The sequence below is a fragment of the Neolamprologus multifasciatus genome, chromosome 4 (genome assembly GCF_963576455.1).
Source record: "Neolamprologus multifasciatus chromosome 4, fNeoMul1.2, whole genome shotgun sequence".
Lineage (NCBI taxonomy): Eukaryota > Metazoa > Chordata > Actinopteri > Cichliformes > Cichlidae > Neolamprologus > Neolamprologus multifasciatus.
The window spans coordinates 6,175,181-6,195,199 of record NC_140442.1 but is presented as its reverse complement, the minus strand read 5'-3'; the positions used below and the strand labels follow the sequence as shown (position 1 = coordinate 6,195,199).

The 20,019-nt window shown below is 39.9% G+C and overlaps 2 protein-coding genes across 7 annotated transcripts; one reads left to right on the top strand and one right to left on the bottom strand.

Annotated features, from left to right (window-relative positions):
- Window positions 1-35: 35 nt before the first annotated feature.
- strada (STE20 related adaptor alpha) lies at window positions 36-9,712 on the bottom strand. 4 transcript variants are annotated; one of them, XM_085158228.1, is made up of 13 exons: window positions 9,576-9,712; window positions 8,882-8,945; window positions 8,361-8,418; window positions 6,084-6,112; window positions 4,252-4,354; window positions 2,917-3,038; window positions 2,616-2,724; window positions 2,355-2,478; window positions 2,082-2,253; window positions 1,837-1,941; window positions 1,377-1,630; window positions 1,218-1,260; window positions 36-1,041 (listed from the first exon to the last, which is right to left on the bottom strand). In XM_085158228.1, exons 2-13 carry the CDS (start codon window positions 8,891-8,893, stop codon window positions 886-888), a joined length of 1,287 nt encoding a protein of 428 aa, XP_085014354.1. In that variant the 5' UTR covers window positions 8,894-8,945; window positions 9,576-9,712; the 3' UTR covers window positions 36-885. The 4 variants fall into 4 exon arrangements, with proteins under 4 accessions (XP_085014354.1, XP_085014355.1, XP_085014356.1 ...); XM_085158229.1 differs by lacking the exons at window positions 6,084-6,112; window positions 8,361-8,418; XM_085158230.1 differs by lacking the exons at window positions 6,084-6,112; window positions 9,576-9,712.
- ddx42 (DEAD (Asp-Glu-Ala-Asp) box helicase 42) lies at window positions 9,708-18,021 on the top strand. 3 transcript variants are annotated; one of them, XM_085158221.1, is made up of 18 exons: window positions 9,708-9,817; window positions 11,455-11,676; window positions 11,797-11,947; window positions 12,032-12,093; window positions 12,439-12,475; window positions 12,763-12,915; window positions 13,040-13,144; window positions 13,303-13,422; window positions 13,507-13,683; window positions 13,776-13,904; window positions 14,004-14,103; window positions 14,207-14,254; window positions 14,346-14,443; window positions 14,719-14,995; window positions 15,168-15,394; window positions 15,522-15,632; window positions 15,754-15,867; window positions 16,753-18,021. In XM_085158221.1, the coding sequence occupies exons 2-18, from the start codon at window positions 11,462-11,464 to the stop codon at window positions 17,356-17,358; spliced, it is 2,730 nt and encodes a 909-aa protein (XP_085014347.1). In that variant the 5' UTR covers window positions 9,708-9,817; window positions 11,455-11,461; the 3' UTR covers window positions 17,359-18,021. The 3 variants fall into 3 exon arrangements, with proteins under 3 accessions (XP_085014347.1, XP_085014348.1, XP_085014349.1); XM_085158222.1 differs by having other exon boundaries at window positions 9,730-9,817; window positions 11,460-11,676; XM_085158223.1 differs by lacking the exons at window positions 9,708-9,817; window positions 11,455-11,676; window positions 11,797-11,947; window positions 12,439-12,475.
- The last annotated feature ends 1,998 nt before the right edge of the window (window positions 18,022-20,019 follow it).

Sequence of the window (20,019 nt, the reverse complement as noted above, 5' to 3'; positions counted from 1 at the left end):
ACAGCCTCACTGTGTGGTGCTATCAAAATAAAAAGTTAATGTCAACCACGTTTATTGTTAAAAGTCAAGTTTGAGTTTTGCAACACATTGGTTTGCCCTCACTTTCAAATATACATGCAGACAAAACAAGCACCAATAAAACATTCATTTTTGACATGAGTTAATACCCAGAGTAAGTTCAAGCGAATACATACGTCTATGCTTTGATGGTTAAACTAACACGTTAATCTTAACCTCTGCAACAGAACAGTTGCCTGAAACATGAAATGTAGTTTACACTGTAACACAAGCAGAGCTAAGAAATGTGTTTACATGCTGTTAATTTAATTGACCCTCCGGGTAAACGCAAAACCTTCCATCTGGTGCAGAAGACTAACCAAGTCAGCTGTGAGGACCGCTGTGCGCCATTATGGCCTCACTGAGCATATGGGCTGCATCAAGCAGCTCTGTTCTCACACGAGGTAGAGTGTCCCCTCTGAATATTTAGTAGCAGCTTCAAGCCAATTTGTTTTGTGAGACTCTTTAGGCTACAAACACAGACTCTGACCTCAACACTAGCATGAGGAAGTGAGAGTTCTGCTTTGTTTTAGCTCCAGGGGGCTTGTAATGTAAGAGTACAATCTGTAAACAGGTGTGTGTGTGTGTGTGTGTGAGAGAGAGAGAGACAAATAGGCAATCAGTGCAGTGCAAGAGTTTGTGCATATCTAAAGAACAAAAGCGTGAGCAATGTCAAAAGAGGCAGGATGGCTGCTGGTTTGTAACCTGGGTCTGAGGACAGCCACTCCTTTTAGTATTATATACATAGGGGCCATAACAAAAACTAATCTTGTCCCATCTGCTCAGAGAGTTTCTCATATGAACATCTTCCCGCCAAATCCTCCACTGTCAGAAGTCCCAGTCATCTACTTCCAGGTGGCTGAGACCGGACTCCAGACTGGCAAGTCCAGAAGGTGAGTCCTGAGGCTGGGAGCTTTCAAAGCTGGTGATAGGCGACACGGGCCGCAACAGCTCAGGTAGGGCCTCTGAAGGTCGCCGTTTGATCTAAGAAAACAAAAAGATTTAGAGAACAAACTGAAACCAATTCATATCTTATTTACCAAAATTAAATGTTCTAACTCTCCCACGATTGTCTAACACTTTAAATACTATATACTGATACATGTACACAAGTGAAAATGTTAATTTTAATGTTGTAATTAATTCGATATCTTGCACACCTGTTTGAAGAAGGGATGGCCAACAAGACTGGTTGCAGATGGTCTGAAGAAATGCAATTGGGAAAACAGTTAGTGTCCCAGTCATAACACATTCCTAAAAGCAGTTGCAGTGCATTTATTGCATATATACTTTAAATATGCAGGGAGAGTTTCGGCAACCTTTTTTCTGGGTCTCGCTGTAGACACAGCTCAACGAAGGCGTGGAACTGTGGGGAGAACGTCCGGTTGTATGGGTGTCCTCCTGACGATGACGAGGGTTCACCGTTGGAGTGTCGGACTCCTCCCGGTCCCGGACCCTCACAGATCCCAGAGTCAGCACCAGAACGGGAAGGCTTCATGGACAGCTCCTCTGGTGGTATAGTTGTGGTATCCAGCAAGCATGGCACTGTCCCGTTTAGCTTCTCCAGTAGCATCTGTGGAAATGAGCTAGTATTAGTTTAACCCAATGACCTTCTTGCACACCTTAGAGTTTGTGGTTTTAGTGTTCAGCTTTGCCCCTAATCTTCAGTTTAGATCAAAATGAAAATAACACCAATTTTGTTGTTTACCATTAAATTATTTTCTACAGTCAAAATGTAACATAGGAGACTATTTAGGGCATTGACACATCTCTGCTTACCTGTGTAGCTGGCATGTCTTTGAAGGGAACGTGTCCATTGGCTAGTTCACAGGCTGTGATGCCGAGGCTGTAGATGTCTGATCGAGAGTCATAGCCCTGGAGATTCTTCAAAGAAATCAAATAGAAACTGTCAGTTTCATCTGTACCCTTCTCTTTTTCGTTGTGCATGTAGCATGAAAACTATAGTTCTGCAGCCTCTAACATTGACTGCAGAACAGCATTCACAGTGTTGAAAAATGTAGTACCTGTTGCAGCACTTCGGGACTAAGCCACGGCAGCACGTTAACGCTATACTGGGGGAAGTCGTGGACCACTTTGGCCCTTTGGCCATGTCGAATGAGGCTAAAGATGCTCCGCAGACCTGACATGCACACTTGTCCATCTGCAGAGATCAAAACGTGGCTGGCCTTCACACTCCTGCATAACCAAAACATTTAAGATATTCAATATCGTATCAGGTGTGAATGCTTGTAATTTAATGACAGGGTAATATAAATTAAACCACATGCTTGTCTTACCGGTGCACATATCCCATATGATGGATGTATTCAAGAGCTTTGAGCATGCCTAGCAAAATGTATGCTATAGTCAGCTCACTCATACCATCTGTAAAATGTGTGCAGATGAGATCTCTGGCTGACCCTGCAAGATTCAAAAACAGATGATCGTGATTAGAAAGCTCTCCGAGCTTAGCAGAGGCCGCTTCATGAATTGTTAACAGAAATTTAGTTGCATAACGTATGAGAAACAGCAATAAGGTAAGAAATTGGATTTCTTACCATAAGCCATGAAAGGTGTGATGACCCATAATTCATTTTCAGCTATAAAGACGCTCTTGTATGGTAGAATACTGGGGTGGTGAAACAACTTTGACACATGTAGTTCACCCTGTGAGACAGAAAGGAAACTACATCTTATTATGTCAGAACGAAAGATGGGAAGGAGAAGATTACATAAAATGTAACAGACTATGAGGCTGGCAAACAGATAAATTCTCAATAAAGCACTAAAATGAAATATGGGGAGGAGGGTGACATAACAGTCAAGTCATGCACACTGAAGACATTGAGCGATTCAAACCTGCAGGTAGGTAACCATGTCATTAGTACATGACTCCAAGTCAATCCGTCGGATGGCCACATGCTCCCCAGTGGGTCTATATCGAGCCAGGTTAACAGTCATTAAATTGTCCAAGCCCCGACCTGCAAGACAATATTCAAATCACTGAGACAAAGGCTATGTCCACACGTACCCGGGTATTTTTGAAAACGCAGATTTTTCTATGCATTTGCACCTTTCGTCCACACGTAAACGGCGTTTTCGGTCACTGAAAACGGAGATTTCTAATAACTCCGGACAGGGTGGATATTTTCTAAAACTCGGTTTTTGCATTTACGTGTGGACGAGAAAAACGAAAAAACACAGAAAACGCAGCGTCAAAGATGTGCGCCACGTTATTGTTTCGGTGAAATGAATTTCTACAATACTGTTAATTGTACTCTCTGCAGTGTTTAAATGCTTACATAGACACACACAGTTACTGTCCCTCCACACATACGACTCGGTTCTGCTTCTATGCCCCATCTTTGTTTACTATTTCCCACCGAGGCTTCTAGACTTCTGATTGGCCAACATTTCTACACGGTTAAGAATATAGCGCCACCTGCTGCTTTGGCATGTTCCTAGCAGCGTTTTCCTTCATTTCTGCCTTTACGTGTGGACGGGATTATTTTTTAAAACGAAAACGGAAAATCTCCATTTTCAAAAATACCCATGTACGTGTGGACATAGCCAAAGTCATCCTCCAGTTCTGTTTGTTTGAATATTTATGTTGTTAAATGCTAAACACACACAACTTAACAATACTTTTTATTTACAATCCAAATACTACATTTAATAGTAAAAAACCAAAACAACACATCCTTACCATTTAACTACACTTAAAACAATCAAGTCTTTAAAGAAGCTTTTTACATTCATCTTTAGTTTACAGGGAAGGAAAAACCACCAGGACTCTAAACTACTGATATAGTAGCAGATCCAGCTCACGAGCTATCATAATTCACAGGAAGGTGACCACGGTGTGTACATTTGATTAAATTCTGATCAATACTGAAAAAAAGAGCAGTGATAAAAATTTTAAATGAACAGTTGATAGACTTATTGCTATAGAAAAAGCTTATTGTTCCTTTGACCACTTGTTTATATATAACTATTTTTAAGTTGAGTGTTCTTTACTCAAGCATCAATACATTTTGTTTAACAAATGTCCAGAAATAACAAGAACGACATTAATGAAGGTCACCCAAAGCTACTACCTTAACTATATGGAGGCCAGCTGTGCTTAAAAGGCGCATTAGGAGTTTTGCCAACAAAAACTGAATTAAGTTGAGGCATATCTTTGATTTTACTTACCAATAACAGCAAGGAGCTCATAAGAGCTGCTGTCAGGAAGGAAACTGCCCATAGTGTCTCGACGAGGGAACGAGGTCAGACTCTCCTGACTGTCCTCATTGGCCTGGAGGAGAAAAGGAAACAGTGAACGGAGATCAGTTCTGGCATGAACCTCAGTGGTTATAGCACTGAACCAAAAGGGTTTGTGAGTGACAGCTGGAGACTTAGTCTTATGTGTGATAGCTGTTAGAAGATCACTAGAGAGGAGACTCAGGTGTGTTAGCATGACCCATAGCACTAGTGGAATTAGAGAAAATTAGGAACACAAACTGGGCAACCTATAAGTCTAATCATTAAAATAATGACCAGAGCTCCACTTAATCAGAATACCTCAATAATTCCTAAGGACATATACGCAATTTTAATTGCTCCAGAGAATTACAGTGCATCAGTTGTATATGGTTACTCCTCTGAACAACACAGTGTAAACACATGGATGTAGTTTCCAGGCCAATTGTGAAGTGTCTTAATCCTGCCTTCTATCTGAAAGCCATGTGTGAACGCTCATGTGCTAACAACTTGTCAATTACAAGTCACGAACCAATAAGCAAGCAGTTTCAAAATCAGATCTGCCCCTCTCCATTACATCTGATTGCGTGTTTTTGTTTGTTTGTTTTGCAACCAAGACGCTAATAGTGTAAATGCTCATTTCAAAGCCTCGGAACAAGACTTCATGGTAACTGTGCCATCTTTTAAACCATCTATGCTATGAACTAATTCTCCAATAACAAAAACAGAAGTTAAGCTTAAAACTTTTTACATAACATGTAGAGAACAGTTTATATTTTTGAAAGTGAGGACTCCTGAATTCCATCAGTTTACTTCTGTTAAAATGATGGAAATGGACAGACTGCAGTCAAGCTGTGGAGGCAAATGACAGCAAGATGTAGGAATATTTGGACGGTCTCCATGGTGACCAGCAGTAAGAGACAGGCGAAATTAGAACAGCACCCTTCTTTGATCATAATTGACTCTTACAGGCTGGAGATGGCTTCAAGATCAACATCAGGAACACACAACTCCGAAAATATCCTCACAGATAAAACTAAGAGTTGTTTCTTGTGTAAACCGAGCCACAATAAATTATCTTTATGTAGTTTAAATTAAATACACATTAAAACTGGCATGACAGCAAAGTCAAACATGCTTTGGTAGCCATCGCTTAAGGGAGTGTCGGCAAATGTTATCTAATCACATGGGGTACACTAGACGCTGCCACTGTGATCAGATTTAGAAGGGGTTACCATGCATTGCAAAAGCTCAACACATGGAACTCCATCCATTAACAAACTGCAGGGACACACGGTCGCAGATATCAAAGTGTGACACTTTCAGCTCACCGCCAACTCAACATAGGGGCCGTCACCTCACACAGGAAGTGTGAAAACACACAATATCTTTTTAATGTTACTCAAGACTTTTAGTACGGCTACAAAAACCCATCAAAATCCAAAACAGCAGCTGCCTGAAGGCCAAAATGTAAACAGCAGCACACCAAAGGACTCAGACTATTTCAAATAAGCTGTAGGAGGGAATGAATTCATCTCTTTCAGGTATGCTTGTCTATAAACCACAAAACAGAAGCCCTCGCGAGTGAGGTGAAAAGGGCTTTCTATGCTACAAGCATGTACAGTGTGTGTCATGAACTGCAAAGTCATGCATATATAAATGTGCAAAGCCTTGAGGGGGTAGTGGATTCTGCTTATTCTGTGTGCGCACATACATATACATGCATGCACGCACATACACAAAAGGCACATGGGGTGATGCAGTGGCAGGAGTACCACACTTACTTTCCTGTGAGAGACTCCCTGAGCTTGCTCTGGGGTAGAAAAACCACATCAATGACATAAAAACATGTACACAAACAAAACAAGAGAAGGATCTGTGTTTAGAGAAGCTTTTGAACTGGTTAACACAGCCTCTGGAAGTAAGGGTTTGCTGCATGAACCAAAATGTGATAAATGAGCTTTGCTGGTTTCACATGAATTGTCTAATTCAGCATCTTTGTCCTTTTGGTGACCACCCACACAGAATTATCTGTTTTAAAGGCTTCATTCGTTCTTAAAAAACACAAATTTAAAAAATAAAACAAAACAATCTCGCTAAACCCATCAGGCTCTTCCCAGATGTTATTTTAACCATCGTGAACACAGCCAAAACAGAAATTATATACTTGATCCAAATGTAGCTCTGAGCAATGATCTGCATGCATTGAAATGAAAATGAGACAAATACTGTACAACTTCTTATTAAAAACAAACACTTGACAAAAATAACAAGAATATCACAATTATAATACTAATTATTGAGGAGTCTAACAGCTCAAAGATGAGCTTTGCATTCACAGGATTTTCAGAAAACTTAACCTCTGACCTTAAGGTTGAGGTCACACAGATATGAACTTCTTCAAGATTTTTTGGTAGCTATACATATGGTGTCAATTTGAAAATTGTACGTCACTTCGTTCTTCGGTTATTGCATTTACAAAAATGTGTCGACATCACCCACCTGGCAGGGTGACAACAATACCCCATCAGCCCTTTATGGCTGAGGGGTAAAAACTATATAGAATATCAGAAATAAGAGTTAACAAATCATTACAACTCTCATCACATTAGCAAAGCAACTCTGTTGCCAATATCAAGATTTTTTTTAAAGTTGCATAAATGTTCCTTGTATGTACGTGGAACTATTCCAAATCTAACCTTAAATAAGTTGCTCAGAGTTAAATGACCTGTCAGCTGGGAAGAAGAAAGACAAAGTGAGAGACACAGACATCCCTTGCTAAGGCTGTGTAATGAGTTTAACACTAGACTCCTTGGAGCCCAATTAACCGAGACCCCATACTATGTAGGCTTTACAACAATATGGATGTTTCTTCAGTAACCAATTACATTAAATTATGTATGTGACATTGTAGCGCTATGAACCCTGCAAAACCTGGAGCACCCTCATTGCAACAGTCCCTCTACACCTCACTAAAGAGTTTCTTGTAGCTTTAAGGTGCAGTCATTAATGAATTAATGCATGAACTGCAGTCACTGAAGGTGGGGACTAAGAAATAGCTGCAGAATGTCCATTTACCTTAACTCTATGTCTCAGACCTCAGATCAGTTTTTATCAATGCTTGCATACTTTTCTGTCAGCTGAGCACTGCAAAACAATTACGCCAAACTAATGGCTGTGGACCTTTTGCACAGTTCAGTCACATGCATGCCTTTCTTGTTTTTTCCTTGTTGTTTTTTTGCTTTATTTCCACACTGTTTTCAGACTCAGAGTTGCACCAATGCTGAAACCTCGTAAATTTTTTTCATTTTCTCCCCCGATCAGGAATCTAAGGGAACCAAAATAATCAAGACAAAAGCATTTTAATTCCCATCCTTGTTTTAATACTATTGTACCTTCTTCCTATTTGAATAAATCTCCCTCTCACCCCCGAGGCATGGTATGTGCTCCTCAAACTCGGGTCCACTACTAGAGGCCTGGGACTCTGAGGGTTCTGCCTCTTAGCCATTCCTAGGACTGCACTATTTTTTTTTCTTTTAGGTATGTTTTATCTTTGTTTGTAACCACGTGTTTAAATGATCTGGATTCTTTTCATTGTTTCACATATGTATCTACTGTGTATCCCATTTTTAATGACCATTCATGTTAATGGTGTACAGTACACGTGGTCAGCTGCAACTTAATTCATTAAAAGGATAAAGTCGCATTTAATTACTTGTGAAATAAAATATTTAATAGTCAAAAATAAGTACTTTTAATACCAAACACAACTTCAGAAGAAGCATGACAAAAACGTGGCAAGCCCACATGACATCAGTTGTGAGTGCCATCCTGTGATAATGTTCCCTTGTAAAATGAAACAATAAGTTAAGAGCGCTGCTGACAGATGATTAGGTTATGGAAAGCTTTCATAATTGTGAAATTCACAGCAAAGTAAATACTCAACTAGAGCAAAGCTTCAGCGAAAACTGAAAGTTGTTTTCTGTTGGTGCTGTTGAATGGTCAGTGGTTTGTGAAAGGTGAACCCTATGGTTAAAAATTAATTTGGCTTTGAGTCTCACCTCCAAACAACTCCAAATCCCGCAGGCTCTCCACACTCAATTTCTCAGATACCCAACGCTGACATACACAGAGAGTTAATGGAAAAAAGGAGAGAAATGCAAGCAAGAATAAGGCAAGGTTACACATAAATATAGGCACATTTAATGTTGCTGAATAAAGTTGGTTAATTTAGTAAGGTGCAGCTGTAGAAGTTTCTTTAATATTGTGCAAGAGAAAGTTGTGCAAAGCTCTGTTTCAAACACATTTAGCAATTGTGTCCAGTCTTGTATATCTATAAGCATCGCTGGATCGAAAGGCAAAGTGTTTCTTTGCTGCGTGAACTTTAGAAACATGAATACACTAATGATGAATCCCTTAAAGGGATTAATCCTTCTCTTGGTACAGTGGCAATCTTCAGTGGGCATAATGAATAAAAGCATACAATTAGACATAAGGCATGGTCTGACTTAAGAATCAATCCTCATGATACCAGCCCTGCAAGACAGTACAAGAATTTAGAAGAATTTGACCAAATACTTACAAGAAAAGACATCGATCCTCTCAAGTGTGTTACATTTGATGCCGAAAACAGATAAAGGGAATAACTGTGGAAACAAGAAAGAAAGAAAACAATGTATGTAGCGGTCTAGCCTCACTCAGCTGTAGTAGTGGTTAATTAAATTAGATTAAATTAAATATAATCAATACATATTAGAATTATTTCACAGAATAAATGTGAAATTTAACACAAGTTGTAGACAATAACAATCTAATGCTTTGGTACGTCGCCAAACAAGCAAAACCAGTCTTTCCTCGTTTTCCTTTTGCTTACAAGTTATCGCCGTTCATTAAAGCGCTTACTAAACCTTGTATAGAAAAATAAAACAACCAGCTAAATGACCTGTAGAAGTAACTATTGGCTTGACAGATGACATCTCTTTTCTTGTCATTTTAAGCCTAGAAGCGGTCGGAGTTACGTTTCAGTATTGATGATGGCTACGCAACCAGATTTGCTCAGCAACAACAAAAAAGAAGAAGAAGGAGAAGCGTGAATAAAGCGAAAGAAAATAAAGAAATCATTCACTAGTACCACAATGATATTATTGTTATTATTGAGGGGGTACTCGCTAATGTTGCTATGATGGAGGACACAGGCTGGCATAGTTAGCTAAAACGGCGACATTAACCTGTTTTACAGTCAGAAACGCCATTATTTTAACACCTCGATAACTCACCCGTATAATGCTCGGAGCAGAAATGCCTTGTTGGTGTGATACTATGTCTCAGATTAACTTATTTGGCGCGCCATCCTCTCCGGCAGGATGTTTTTGATAGCTCTCTACTAAGCTTTATGGGTTGCGCGCCGTGTCGCCAGCGAATGACGAAACGCGCAAAAAGAAACCTCGCGCACACGGTTGACGCAAGTACCGTGGGGGACTAGTGAAAACAGAGGCGCTTTTATTGGAATAAGAAACAGGTAAATAAATACTCCCTACCGTTTAGCACTACAAAGGATCGATGCTTTCGTCTAATGAAAAAAAAATTAAGCTCTGTGCTGCGCTTGGCTGTGAAAGGGCCTCGTTCACGGCAAAGTTTCGATCCTAACGTCGCACACCTCCTCGGCCTTACTGCGGCCTTGAGCTAACGCTAACATTTGCTGCAGATAAATCATGTCCAAGTGCTGTTATTGTCCAACCGCTACGACGCAAACAACCTCTCGAAGCTAGCAGGGCAATCAAAATGTATTGTGTTTACTTTTATCTTCGTATTTAGCGTATGCGGTAAGCTTTAGGAACCGTAACGTCGATGCTTTGCTGTTGCTTTTTAACAAATATGCATACCGCCAATAGACAGCAGTTTCTGTAGTACCGTCATAAATATCAATAAAGGCGTTTCATGAATTTTGTGTATTTATCATAGTAGTCGTATTGACGTGAATAGTCGTAGATGCTCGTCTGCGCATGTGTTGTTCAGCTAAAGTTGGTTTCCGCAGTAGGGGATGTAATGTATTTACGATCCGTATTATTTGTTAGTAAACTCGTCATTACCCACCGAAATGCCCTTGTTAGAAATGGACGCTATTGACCATGTGACCGGCTAAAGAGAGAGGTGTCCATAATGCTGAGACAGATTGTGCTGAGGGCACCTTTAATAAAGAGCCACGAAATATAGAAAATGTCAGATAGAGCTGCACTTTGTCTTTCTGAATCAAGAAAAAGTGTATGATAGGATTCTAAGAGAGGAACTGTGTTATTGCATGAAGCAGTGGGGACTGGGAGAGAAGCATGTAAGCGTGGTGCAGGACATGTGTGAGGACAGAGACAGTGGTGAGGTATAAAGTAGGTGTGACAGATGGGTTCACTGTGGGGGTAGGATTACATCAAGGATCGGCTCTGAGCCCCTTGTTGTTTGCAGTGGAGGTGAACACATTGAAAGATGAGGTCAGGTTGGAGTCTTCGTGGATTATGGTGTTGGTAGATGACATTGTGATCTGTAGTGAGAGTAGTGAGCTGGAGGAAGAGAACTGGTGAGAGTTATGGTCTGGAGAGAATAGGAAGGGAGGTCAGTATAACCAAGACAGAATACATGTGCACAAATTAGAGGGAGACAGGTGTAACAGTGAAAGGTAGTCAAGGTGGATGAGGTTAAATACCTGGGGTCAACCATCCAAAGCAACGGACGGTGGAGACAAGTGTCTGGAATGTTTTGTGACAGAAGGTTAGCAGCGAGCGTGAAAGAAAACGTTTACAAAATGGTAGTGAGACCTGCTATGATCTTTGGCTTCCTAACAAAAAGACAGGAGCCGGAGGTGAGTTGAACATGATCAGGTTTTAGTTGGGATGGACAAAATTAGAAGTGAGTACATCAGATGAACAGCTCAGGCCGACAACACTAAAGAGGCAAGATTGAGATAGTTTTTAAAAACTGAGCTGCCTGTAAGGAGGAAGAGAGGAGGACCACAGAGGTTGGTGGATGTAGTGAAGCAGGGTTGGTGTGACAAAGGAGAAAGAAGAACTGAAAGAACTATTTTTTAACTTTAAATTGGGAAGTGTAACAGGGCTGGTTTAAGATTTTAGAGACTTCTCTAAGAGCTCTTTTTTAAATTCTTTTCAGAACAGCCATGAACTGGAACAAAGGTGGTCCTGGTGTGAAGCGAGGTTTTGGCTTTGGGGGCTTTTCACTCGCAGGAAAAAAAGAAGAGCCTCGCCTTACTCAACAATCACACACATCATTTGGAGGCCCAGGATCTGGAAGTGGTGGATATGGGAAGAACCAGCAGCTCCCATCATTCTACAAAATAGGGACCAAAAGAGCTAATTTTGATGAGGAAAATGCGTGAGTATTACATATCTCACATATGTACAGTAATAGAAATATTAATTTCAGCCCTTGATAGCAGCACATAATGGGATTGTGAGTAAATGTATAAGCTGCATGTTTCCACTTTTCAATTAGATATTTTGAAGATGATGAAGAGGAGTCCAGCAGTAACGTGGATCTGCCTTACATCCCAGCTGAAAACTCACCCACACGGCAACAGATGCAGTCAGGTGGCGGCTCAGACAGCGAAGATGACCCTTTGGATGCTTTCATGGCCGAAGTTGAGGTGAGTAGAATCTTACAGATAAGCAGAGACACAAACTAAACTAAATTCTGCCTTTAACAGATTTATTTTATTTTTATTTTTCAGAACCAAGCAGCTAAAGACATGAAGAAACTAGAGGAAAAGGAGAAGGAGAAAAAGTCAGCCAAGTAAGACTCTATATTTGCTTGTTTTTATGCTTAATTTAGGTGTTAGGCATTAAATAAAATGATTTCAAAAGGAAAATAGAAATTGCCCACAATTGGATCAAAATTTCATTTAATTTTAAAGGTGGCTTAAGTTGCCAAAAGCTGTTAAACTTTACTCAAAACTTATCATTTCTCCAAGAAAAAAATGTAAAAAAAAAATAAAAATCCAACAGTACCTTTGCTAAATTAAAAAAAAAAAGATATTGTGAGGTAAGCAGATTGATCGTACTCATAGTGGGATGTGGGCTGTCTTTGGTGTATGAACGAGCCGCAGGGAAGTTTTTTTTTCTCCGCTTGTCATTTCAGGGGTATTCGTGATGACATTGAAGAAGAAGATGAGCAAGTGAGTGAGCCCTCCAAAGTTTTTAATCCTCTACTTTGCTGGTCAGAGAGGTCTACCCTCTCTAATGTTATAAAGCCTCATGTCTTCCCTTTTTTTTGACCAGGTTGCATATAGGATCAATATTTTTAAATGCATTTCATTCTTGTTTATAAATTGTTAAGTATTCTTTAACCCGTATGTTAAGCTTGTGCTATAAAGCTGAAAGTCTCATTTGTCACTTCATCCTGGAGGCTGTAGTAAGGCTGTACTAGCTCACTTTTTCACCTGAAATGATTAAATCTCTGCAGGAAGCTTACTTCCGCTACATGGCAGAGAATCCCACCGCCGGGCTGACACAGGAAGAGGAGGAGGAAAACATTGATTATGACAGTGATGGGAATCCAATTCCCTCAACAACCAAGAAAATAATCATGCCACTTCCTCCTATTGACCACTCAGAGGTAAAGTTCATAATTCTGACTGAAAACACACAGTTTTTTGGGGGGTTGTTGTTGTTTTTATATTTGTCACATATGATAACTATTTGATTGTACATTTTGCTGCCTTTTTTGCTATTTTTCATAGATTGATTATCCACCCTTTGAGAAAAACTTTTACGAAGAGCATGAGGAACTCAGCAGCTTGACTGGAACTCAGGTGCTGGAGTTGAGGCATAAACTGAACTTACGAGTAAGTCTGTTATTCATTTTTTGTACCTGAGAAGGGATAGGGATGTAGTTTAAGCTTTCTTTTCTAGTCTTATTTTCTTTATCACCGATATTACTAGCAACATGGATCGCGAAATAAAGATTAAGTTATTTGTTCCTCATTGTTTTGTTCTTTCTCAGGTATCTGGTGCTGCCCCTCCAAAACCTTGTACCAGCTTTGCCCACTTTAATTTCGATGAGCAACTAATGCACCAAATTCGGAAGTCTGAATATACTCAGCCCACACCAATTCAGTGTCAGGTATATTGCAATTTAATGTTTTGATATCCACATGGGTGAAAATTAAATAAGTTGTTATTAATGGGGAATAAATTTGGATTTTAGGGTGTCCCCATTGCGCTGTCAGGACGTGATATGATAGGTATTGCAAAAACGGGCAGCGGCAAAACTGCAGCTTTTATCTGGCCAATGCTGGTTCATATCATGGACCAAAAGGAACTGGAGCCTGGGGAAGGACCCATCGCAGTCATCGTGTGTCCTACCAGAGAGCTTTGTCAGCAGGTAAGAGAAGGGTGGAGTATAAAGGGTATATTTGAAATTACATTGTTAAAAGCGTTGGCTCGGTATGGTGTGTAACTGTTAATATTTACTAGATCCATGCAGAATGTAAGCGCTTTGGGAAAGCCTACTCATTGCGTTCAGTGGCTGTATATGGAGGAGGCAGCATGTGGGAGCAAGCCAAGGCTTTGCAGGACGGTGCAGAGATTGTTGTGTGCACTCCAGTAAGAACCTTTTTTCATTTCTCCTGGTTAAAGGATGAAGCATTTGCTGCACTGTTGCAAAATAAGCATTAAGTTCACTGCACGTGTGTGTTTGCACAGGGTCGTCTGATAGACCACGTTAAAAAGAAGGCGACGTCTCTGCAGAGAGTAACATACCTGGTGTTCGATGAGGCTGATCGAATGTTTGATATGGGCTTTGGTGGGTTATCATTGTCACTGCTCTAGGAAAGATGTTGTGCTTTTATTCTTTCTAATTTACAGTATGTTGAAATCCTTTTTTGTTTTCTTTCTTTTTGCTTTAGAATATCAGGTTAGATCCATTGCCAGCCACGTTCGCCCAGACAGACAGAGTAAGTGATATGATTCCTTATTTTTTTTAATGCAAATACTGGAACTACTGAGAATTTATTTATTAATATTGATTCATTCATTTCTTCTCAGCTCTTCTGTTTAGTGCTACATTTCGGAAGAAGATAGAGCGGCTTGCTAGAGACATTTTGGTTGATCCCATTCGTGTCGTGCAGGGAGACATTGGAGAGGTAAATATAGCATTAATGCTTTTAATGTTAATGCTTCTTAAACGTTTACAGGGTGGTGAAGTACATAGAATTCAACTTTTCCTAACTTTCGATTTTTAAAACGTAGTTTCATGTCTACTTAAATGTTCTGCTGCAAAATAGACAAAGTTTTGTAAGATATTTTTGTCTTTGAAGCTCTGTATTAAAAAGTACATAACATGTTTTTTTAGGCTTTCATTAAAATGCAAATAAAAAGATGCCCTGACACCGCTTTTATTTTAATCCTCTCTTAAAAGGCCAATGAAGATGTGACTCAGGTAGTGGAGATGCTGATCAGTGGGTCTGATAAATGGGGCTGGCTGACTCGCCGCCTGGTCGAATTCACCTCCACAGGATCGGTCCTCATTTTTGTCACCAAGAAGGCCAACTGTGAGGAGCTAGCTACTAACCTGACTCAAGAGGGCTACAGCCTGGGCCTCCTGCATGGTGATATGGACCAGAGTGAGAGGAACAAGGTCATCAGTGATTTCAAGAAGAAGAACTTGCCCGTTCTGGTGGCCACTGATGTAGCTGGTGTGTACAAGATGTAGTTCTGATTGACACTAAGGTTTCCTTGTTCCCTTTTCTTTACGTTTTCATCACTTTCTGTAGAAACTTAATTTTCTTCAAGCTGAGAAACACATGCATGTATGAACGCAATTGTAATCTTCTAACATTTCCTTGCTCTCTTTTTTCCTCTTACTAGCTCGTGGTCTGGACATCCCATCAATTCGTACGGTGGTGAACTACGACGTTGCACGAGACATCGACACACACACACACAGGATCGGTAGAACGGGTCGTGCTGGAGAGAAAGGTGTGGCCTACACTCTCCTCACCAATAAAGACACATCATTTGCAGGGGACCTGGTGCGGAATCTGGAGGGAGCTAATCAGGCTGTTTCCAAAGAACTGATGGACTTGGCCATGCAGGTTGGATAAATCACGGATTCACAAATAATATTTATCTGGACTAAATGCATCACTTTATTAATTGTTTTTGTTTTTTGTTTTTTTGTAAACTTTGCTCAATTTGCATTGTTTTGGTTTTTTTTCCCAGAATCCCTGGTTCAGGAAGTCACGATTCAAGGGTGGCAAAGGAAAGAAACTGAATATTGGTGGAGGTGGTCTTGGTTACAGAGAGAGACCCGGCCTTGGGGCTGAAAGTTCTGTAAGTTACTGATTAGTAGACTATGAAACTCCTAATGATTGTTATCATTAATGCACACTGTAAATTAATTAGCAAAATGCCCATAATAACAGATAATGACTTATAACTGTTTTCTTTACAGGATCGTAGCAGCACTAGTAGCTTGTTGTCTTCCACTAGTAGCTATGAAGGCTACAGCAAACCAACTACTGGGGCAATGGGGGATCGCATGTCTGCAATGAAACAAGCCTTCCAGGTACTCACTAATTCAATTTTTCTGCCATTCTCCTTTATGGTCTATAATTATTCCTACCTAGAGAGATTTCAAATGCACGTTTACGACGTAGTATTAGGGCCACATTAAGAAAAAAAAATGTTATTGATCATTTTGAGAATAAAATAAAAGTTGAAAATCGATTTAGAGAAAAAATTCAAAATGTGGAGATTACAGTTGTTGTTTCGAGACAAATTCCCACGGCTGCTGTATCCTCAGAGTTACTGAAATCGTACTTCAGACTCAGCTTAAGTGACAAGGAAAGAAATTATTTCTCTTTTAGCACATAAACACAGTGTGGTGATAAGAACGACGGTGAAAAGAAGATTCAGAAGCTGCATTTGGTCAAACAGAAAAACCACACAAACTTGGAAGAGTGTATTTGTACAAAATGAAAGGGCTGGTAATGGACAGAGGCGAGATTATCGATGGTTCCACCCTCGTTCAATAAAGAGGATGTATGTTATATCTACACAAGGCATTTTGTAGAGGGTATAGCAGCCGTGACAGTTTCCCTTAAAATGACAGCAGTAATCTGCACGTTTCAACTTTTAACTCAAATTAGTATTTCGACTTTAATCTCAAAAATTTGACTTTTTTCTCAAAATGATCAATAATATGTGTTTTTCCTCAGTGTGGCCCTAATACTCCTTTGTTAGACTTACCTCCATGTATTATGTATAAGTGCTTAATGCAGTATTTTTTGTTTAGCCGCTTAAATCGAAGCTGAAAAGCAGTTCAGTTGCATCTTGATGAGTTCATCTTAAACTTACTGTGTACGCTTACTTTGGACATTCTTTGTTAGAAAGGAATAAATGCCTTAGGTTTAAGATAGTTAGTCATTCATAATGTCTCTTTTTCCTCTAGGCTCAATATAAGAGCCACTTTGTAGCTGCATCCAGCGGCCCCCCAAAGCTCAGTGCCAAGTCTAGTGGCTCCTCAGGATGGACCAGTGCCGGCAGCCTGAGCTCTGTGCCAACAGAGTCTGCCAACGGCTCAGAACGGTCTCACAGTGCTACCTTGTCCATGGTGGGTTTCACCAGTGCTGGCACCCTGAGCTCAGTGGCCCCCACCAGTCAAACCAGTTCACACCACAGCTACACTCCACCTGCACCTCCGCCACAGAGAGAGAGCTCACGTGAAAGACACGGGGACGACCGGGGGCGTCACGGTGACAGTCAGCACCGCCATAGCGACAGGAACGATCGATACAGTAGCGAGGATCGCTACGGAGACCGGGATCGTCACGGGGATAGAGATAGAGATCGCGACCGCCACGGCGACCGTGATCGCCACAGCAGCAGCCGCCACAGTGACAGTCGTAACGGAGATGGAAGCAAGAGGGACAGAGATGATCGGAGGAGTGATAGGGATGGGGGAGACAGGGGGAGTGGAGATGGGAGGGACAGAGGAAGCGATAGCTTTGCTGTCCCTGAACCACCTAAACGTAGAAAGAGCAGATGGGACAACTAAAGAGAACATAAACACATTAATCGATCTTTATGTGCACCCAACTGCTCCATAACAAGCGTGTCTGTATAGGCAGATAGCAGAGCATATCAGAGGCTGACACAAGCACAGAACCGTAGGGGATATTTTATAGATTTCGATTAGATAGGAAGTGTACCAAACCTCCTATCAGGCTGGTTAGGTCAGCATAAGCGGCTCCGAGACAGCTACTGTACATATACCATCTAAGACTGTTGTTACTGTAAGTCAAGTCAAGCAATACAGCTGTAATAAATCCTCCTGTCCATTAAAAACAATCAAATTAGGATGTGTTATTGTTGTTTGTCTCACTGGCCTCATGCTTTTGGCTTGCAAACCTGATGCTTTATTTTCTCCAGTGGTTTTTTGCCAAGTGTGTTTGTATTTTTGCATTTTGTTAATCTACAAAGCAAACTGTTTGATTTCTGAAGGCGCACTGTGATGATTCACAGTCACTCGAGTACATGTCAAAACAAATATGTATAGTTCTTTTTGTGTCTTGTATTCAAGTTTTAGTGAAGTGCCTCTCTTTGGCATTTAGTCTGTATTCCAAAATGTTTTCAAGAAAATGCATTTGTTTGAGAGGAATTTCAAGTGTATATTGACATGGAAAATGAGAGGTTTTTGATTAAAAGGACTCCTTTGGCACATGCTTTTATATATATTCATTTTTGGCTTTCATTACATAGTGATAGGGTCAGAAACTTGGGATTGAGATGCAATGACATGATGCAAAGGGACTGGAGTGAAATGAAACCCAGCCTGCCACATTGAGAACTAAGCTCTTGTTGTATGGGCTGTTGCTTTAGCATCATGTGACATAAAATGAGTTTTTACTGTTGATGTTAAAATTCAAAAAGGTGACATAAAAGATGGGAGTTGTATATTTCTCTAAAGTGGTTTCAATTAATTTAATTTAAACTTAAACAGTTCCTGGCAGCAAACAGCCACAAAAAAGTGGTTTTGTCATTTCTCACTGTGGCCACTGGGGGGCATAAATGGTTGTGATACGCATCATTACACATAATCGTGGCGGTATCAAACATCATATTTTTGCAGGCAGCTCAGATATTTACGTATAATCCCTGTGCAAATGTTATTCACATAAACTACAAAGCAAAAAGTAAATAACTAGCATGTCACAATTTTATTCCCCCTTTTCAAAAAAGTTTAACCAATTTTCTCTTCCATATTTGGCATTCACTTCACATAGCGATTGGTTTAACTGCTTCAGTGTGTTGTACACTGCTCAACACTATGACCTGTATTTTCAAATTAGTTTTACCATGGCTACCTATTTAACTAACATTTAGTGGCTTCAAGTCTGCAGCTTTTGATCCAAATGAAGTGTAATTTCCTGTATGTAAGAGCTTCAAAGAAAAGCAACTGGACATCTTTAACTTCTTTGAAGATGTTTCACCTTTCATCCAAGAGGCGTCTAAAAGGTGAAGAGTTCCAGGTATTTAAACCCTAGTGGGAGTTGTTTCTTAAGAGGGGATGTTTTTATTTTTTTATTTTTTTTTAAGTCGATGATGCAATGTCCTCGAATAACTTAAAGACGTCCAATCACCGTCTAAACTTTCAAGCTCTCAAGACTACCGTGACCGGGATCACCAAGAACCTACACAGATCTAAGACTATCTACTTTTGATGGAGCATTTCTACATTGTTATGAGGAAATATATGGATATAAATACACATTTTAGTCTTCTTACAATATGTACTTTATTTTGGTAACTTGTAATCTCCTGGTTCAAGAATTGATTGAATCGGGAAACAAATATAATGAATAAGGTGAAAAGCTGATAGTTGATAAAGCAAATAAATATGTGTGCTGATAATATCACACATTACCACACGATTAGATTTTTGTGTTATGATGAACAGCCTAAGATATCTAAAGAAACAAAAGTGCACTTTCACCATAACATCTCAGTTTGTCCACATTCAGTGATTTTACTGTTATTACTTCCATATTACTCACATTCATATATATATCTTCTTCTTTTTTTTTACTCATACTGACCACTCGAAGTGTTTACCATACATTCACGAAACACTTTATTTTATGCACTTCAAGGACTTTACCTACCTCTTACCCATAGCCAATTCAGAATTCACAGATAATCTAATATGCATGTATTTTGACTATGGAAGAAAGTCTAAGTGCCCAGGGGAAAAGATGCAAACTCCACACAGGAAGGCTATAGCTCGGGTTCAAACAGTGCAGCTTTTAAAGGCACAAAACTTGCACAACACGCATTTTTGTAACAGATGAACACAGTACAATAGTATTTTGCACCTTTATGATCAGAACTGCATGTATTTTAAGTAAGTAGTAAGTTAAAAATATTTTTAACTTATAACACATTTTACTCCTGTGTATAAAAACTGCCATCGCATCACCCCACGAGGATTATCAGTGAATTAGATTAAAAGAAATAAATAAAATAATGCACGATTCCGCGGTACATTTAGTCACATGGTTTTGACAAATTTAATGCATAGAAAAAAACAAAAAAGCATCGAAAGCTTACATGACATGTTCACACACTTATGAATTCAGGAAAGACACGTCCAGCAATAATACGAATAATATCAGAAGAAATGTGCAGTTCAAAGCAATTACCAAAGAATATCTAAACC

Coding starts and splice junctions, on each gene's coding strand:
- strada (XM_085158227.1), bottom strand. CDS start 4,516: ATGCTAACACACCTGAGTCTCCTCTCTAGTGATCTTCTAACAGCTATC. Junction 2,725..2,916: donor ACATGGTTACCTACCTGCAG/GTTTGAATCGCT, acceptor TCTGTCTCACAG/GGTGAACTACATGTGTCAAA. Junction 1,042..1,217: donor GCCATCCCTTCTTCAAACAG/GTGTGCAAGATA, acceptor TTGTTTTCTTAG/ATCAAACGGCGACCTTCAGA.
- ddx42 (XM_085158221.1), top strand. CDS start 11,462: ATGAACTGGAACAAAGGTGGTCCTGGTGTGAAGCGAGGTTTTGGCTTT. Junction 13,905..14,003: donor AGATTGTTGTGTGCACTCCA/GTAAGAACCTTT, acceptor GTGTTTGCACAG/GGTCGTCTGATAGACCACGT. Junction 14,104..14,206: donor AATGTTTGATATGGGCTTTG/GTGGGTTATCAT, acceptor TTTTTGCTTTAG/AATATCAGGTTAGATCCATT.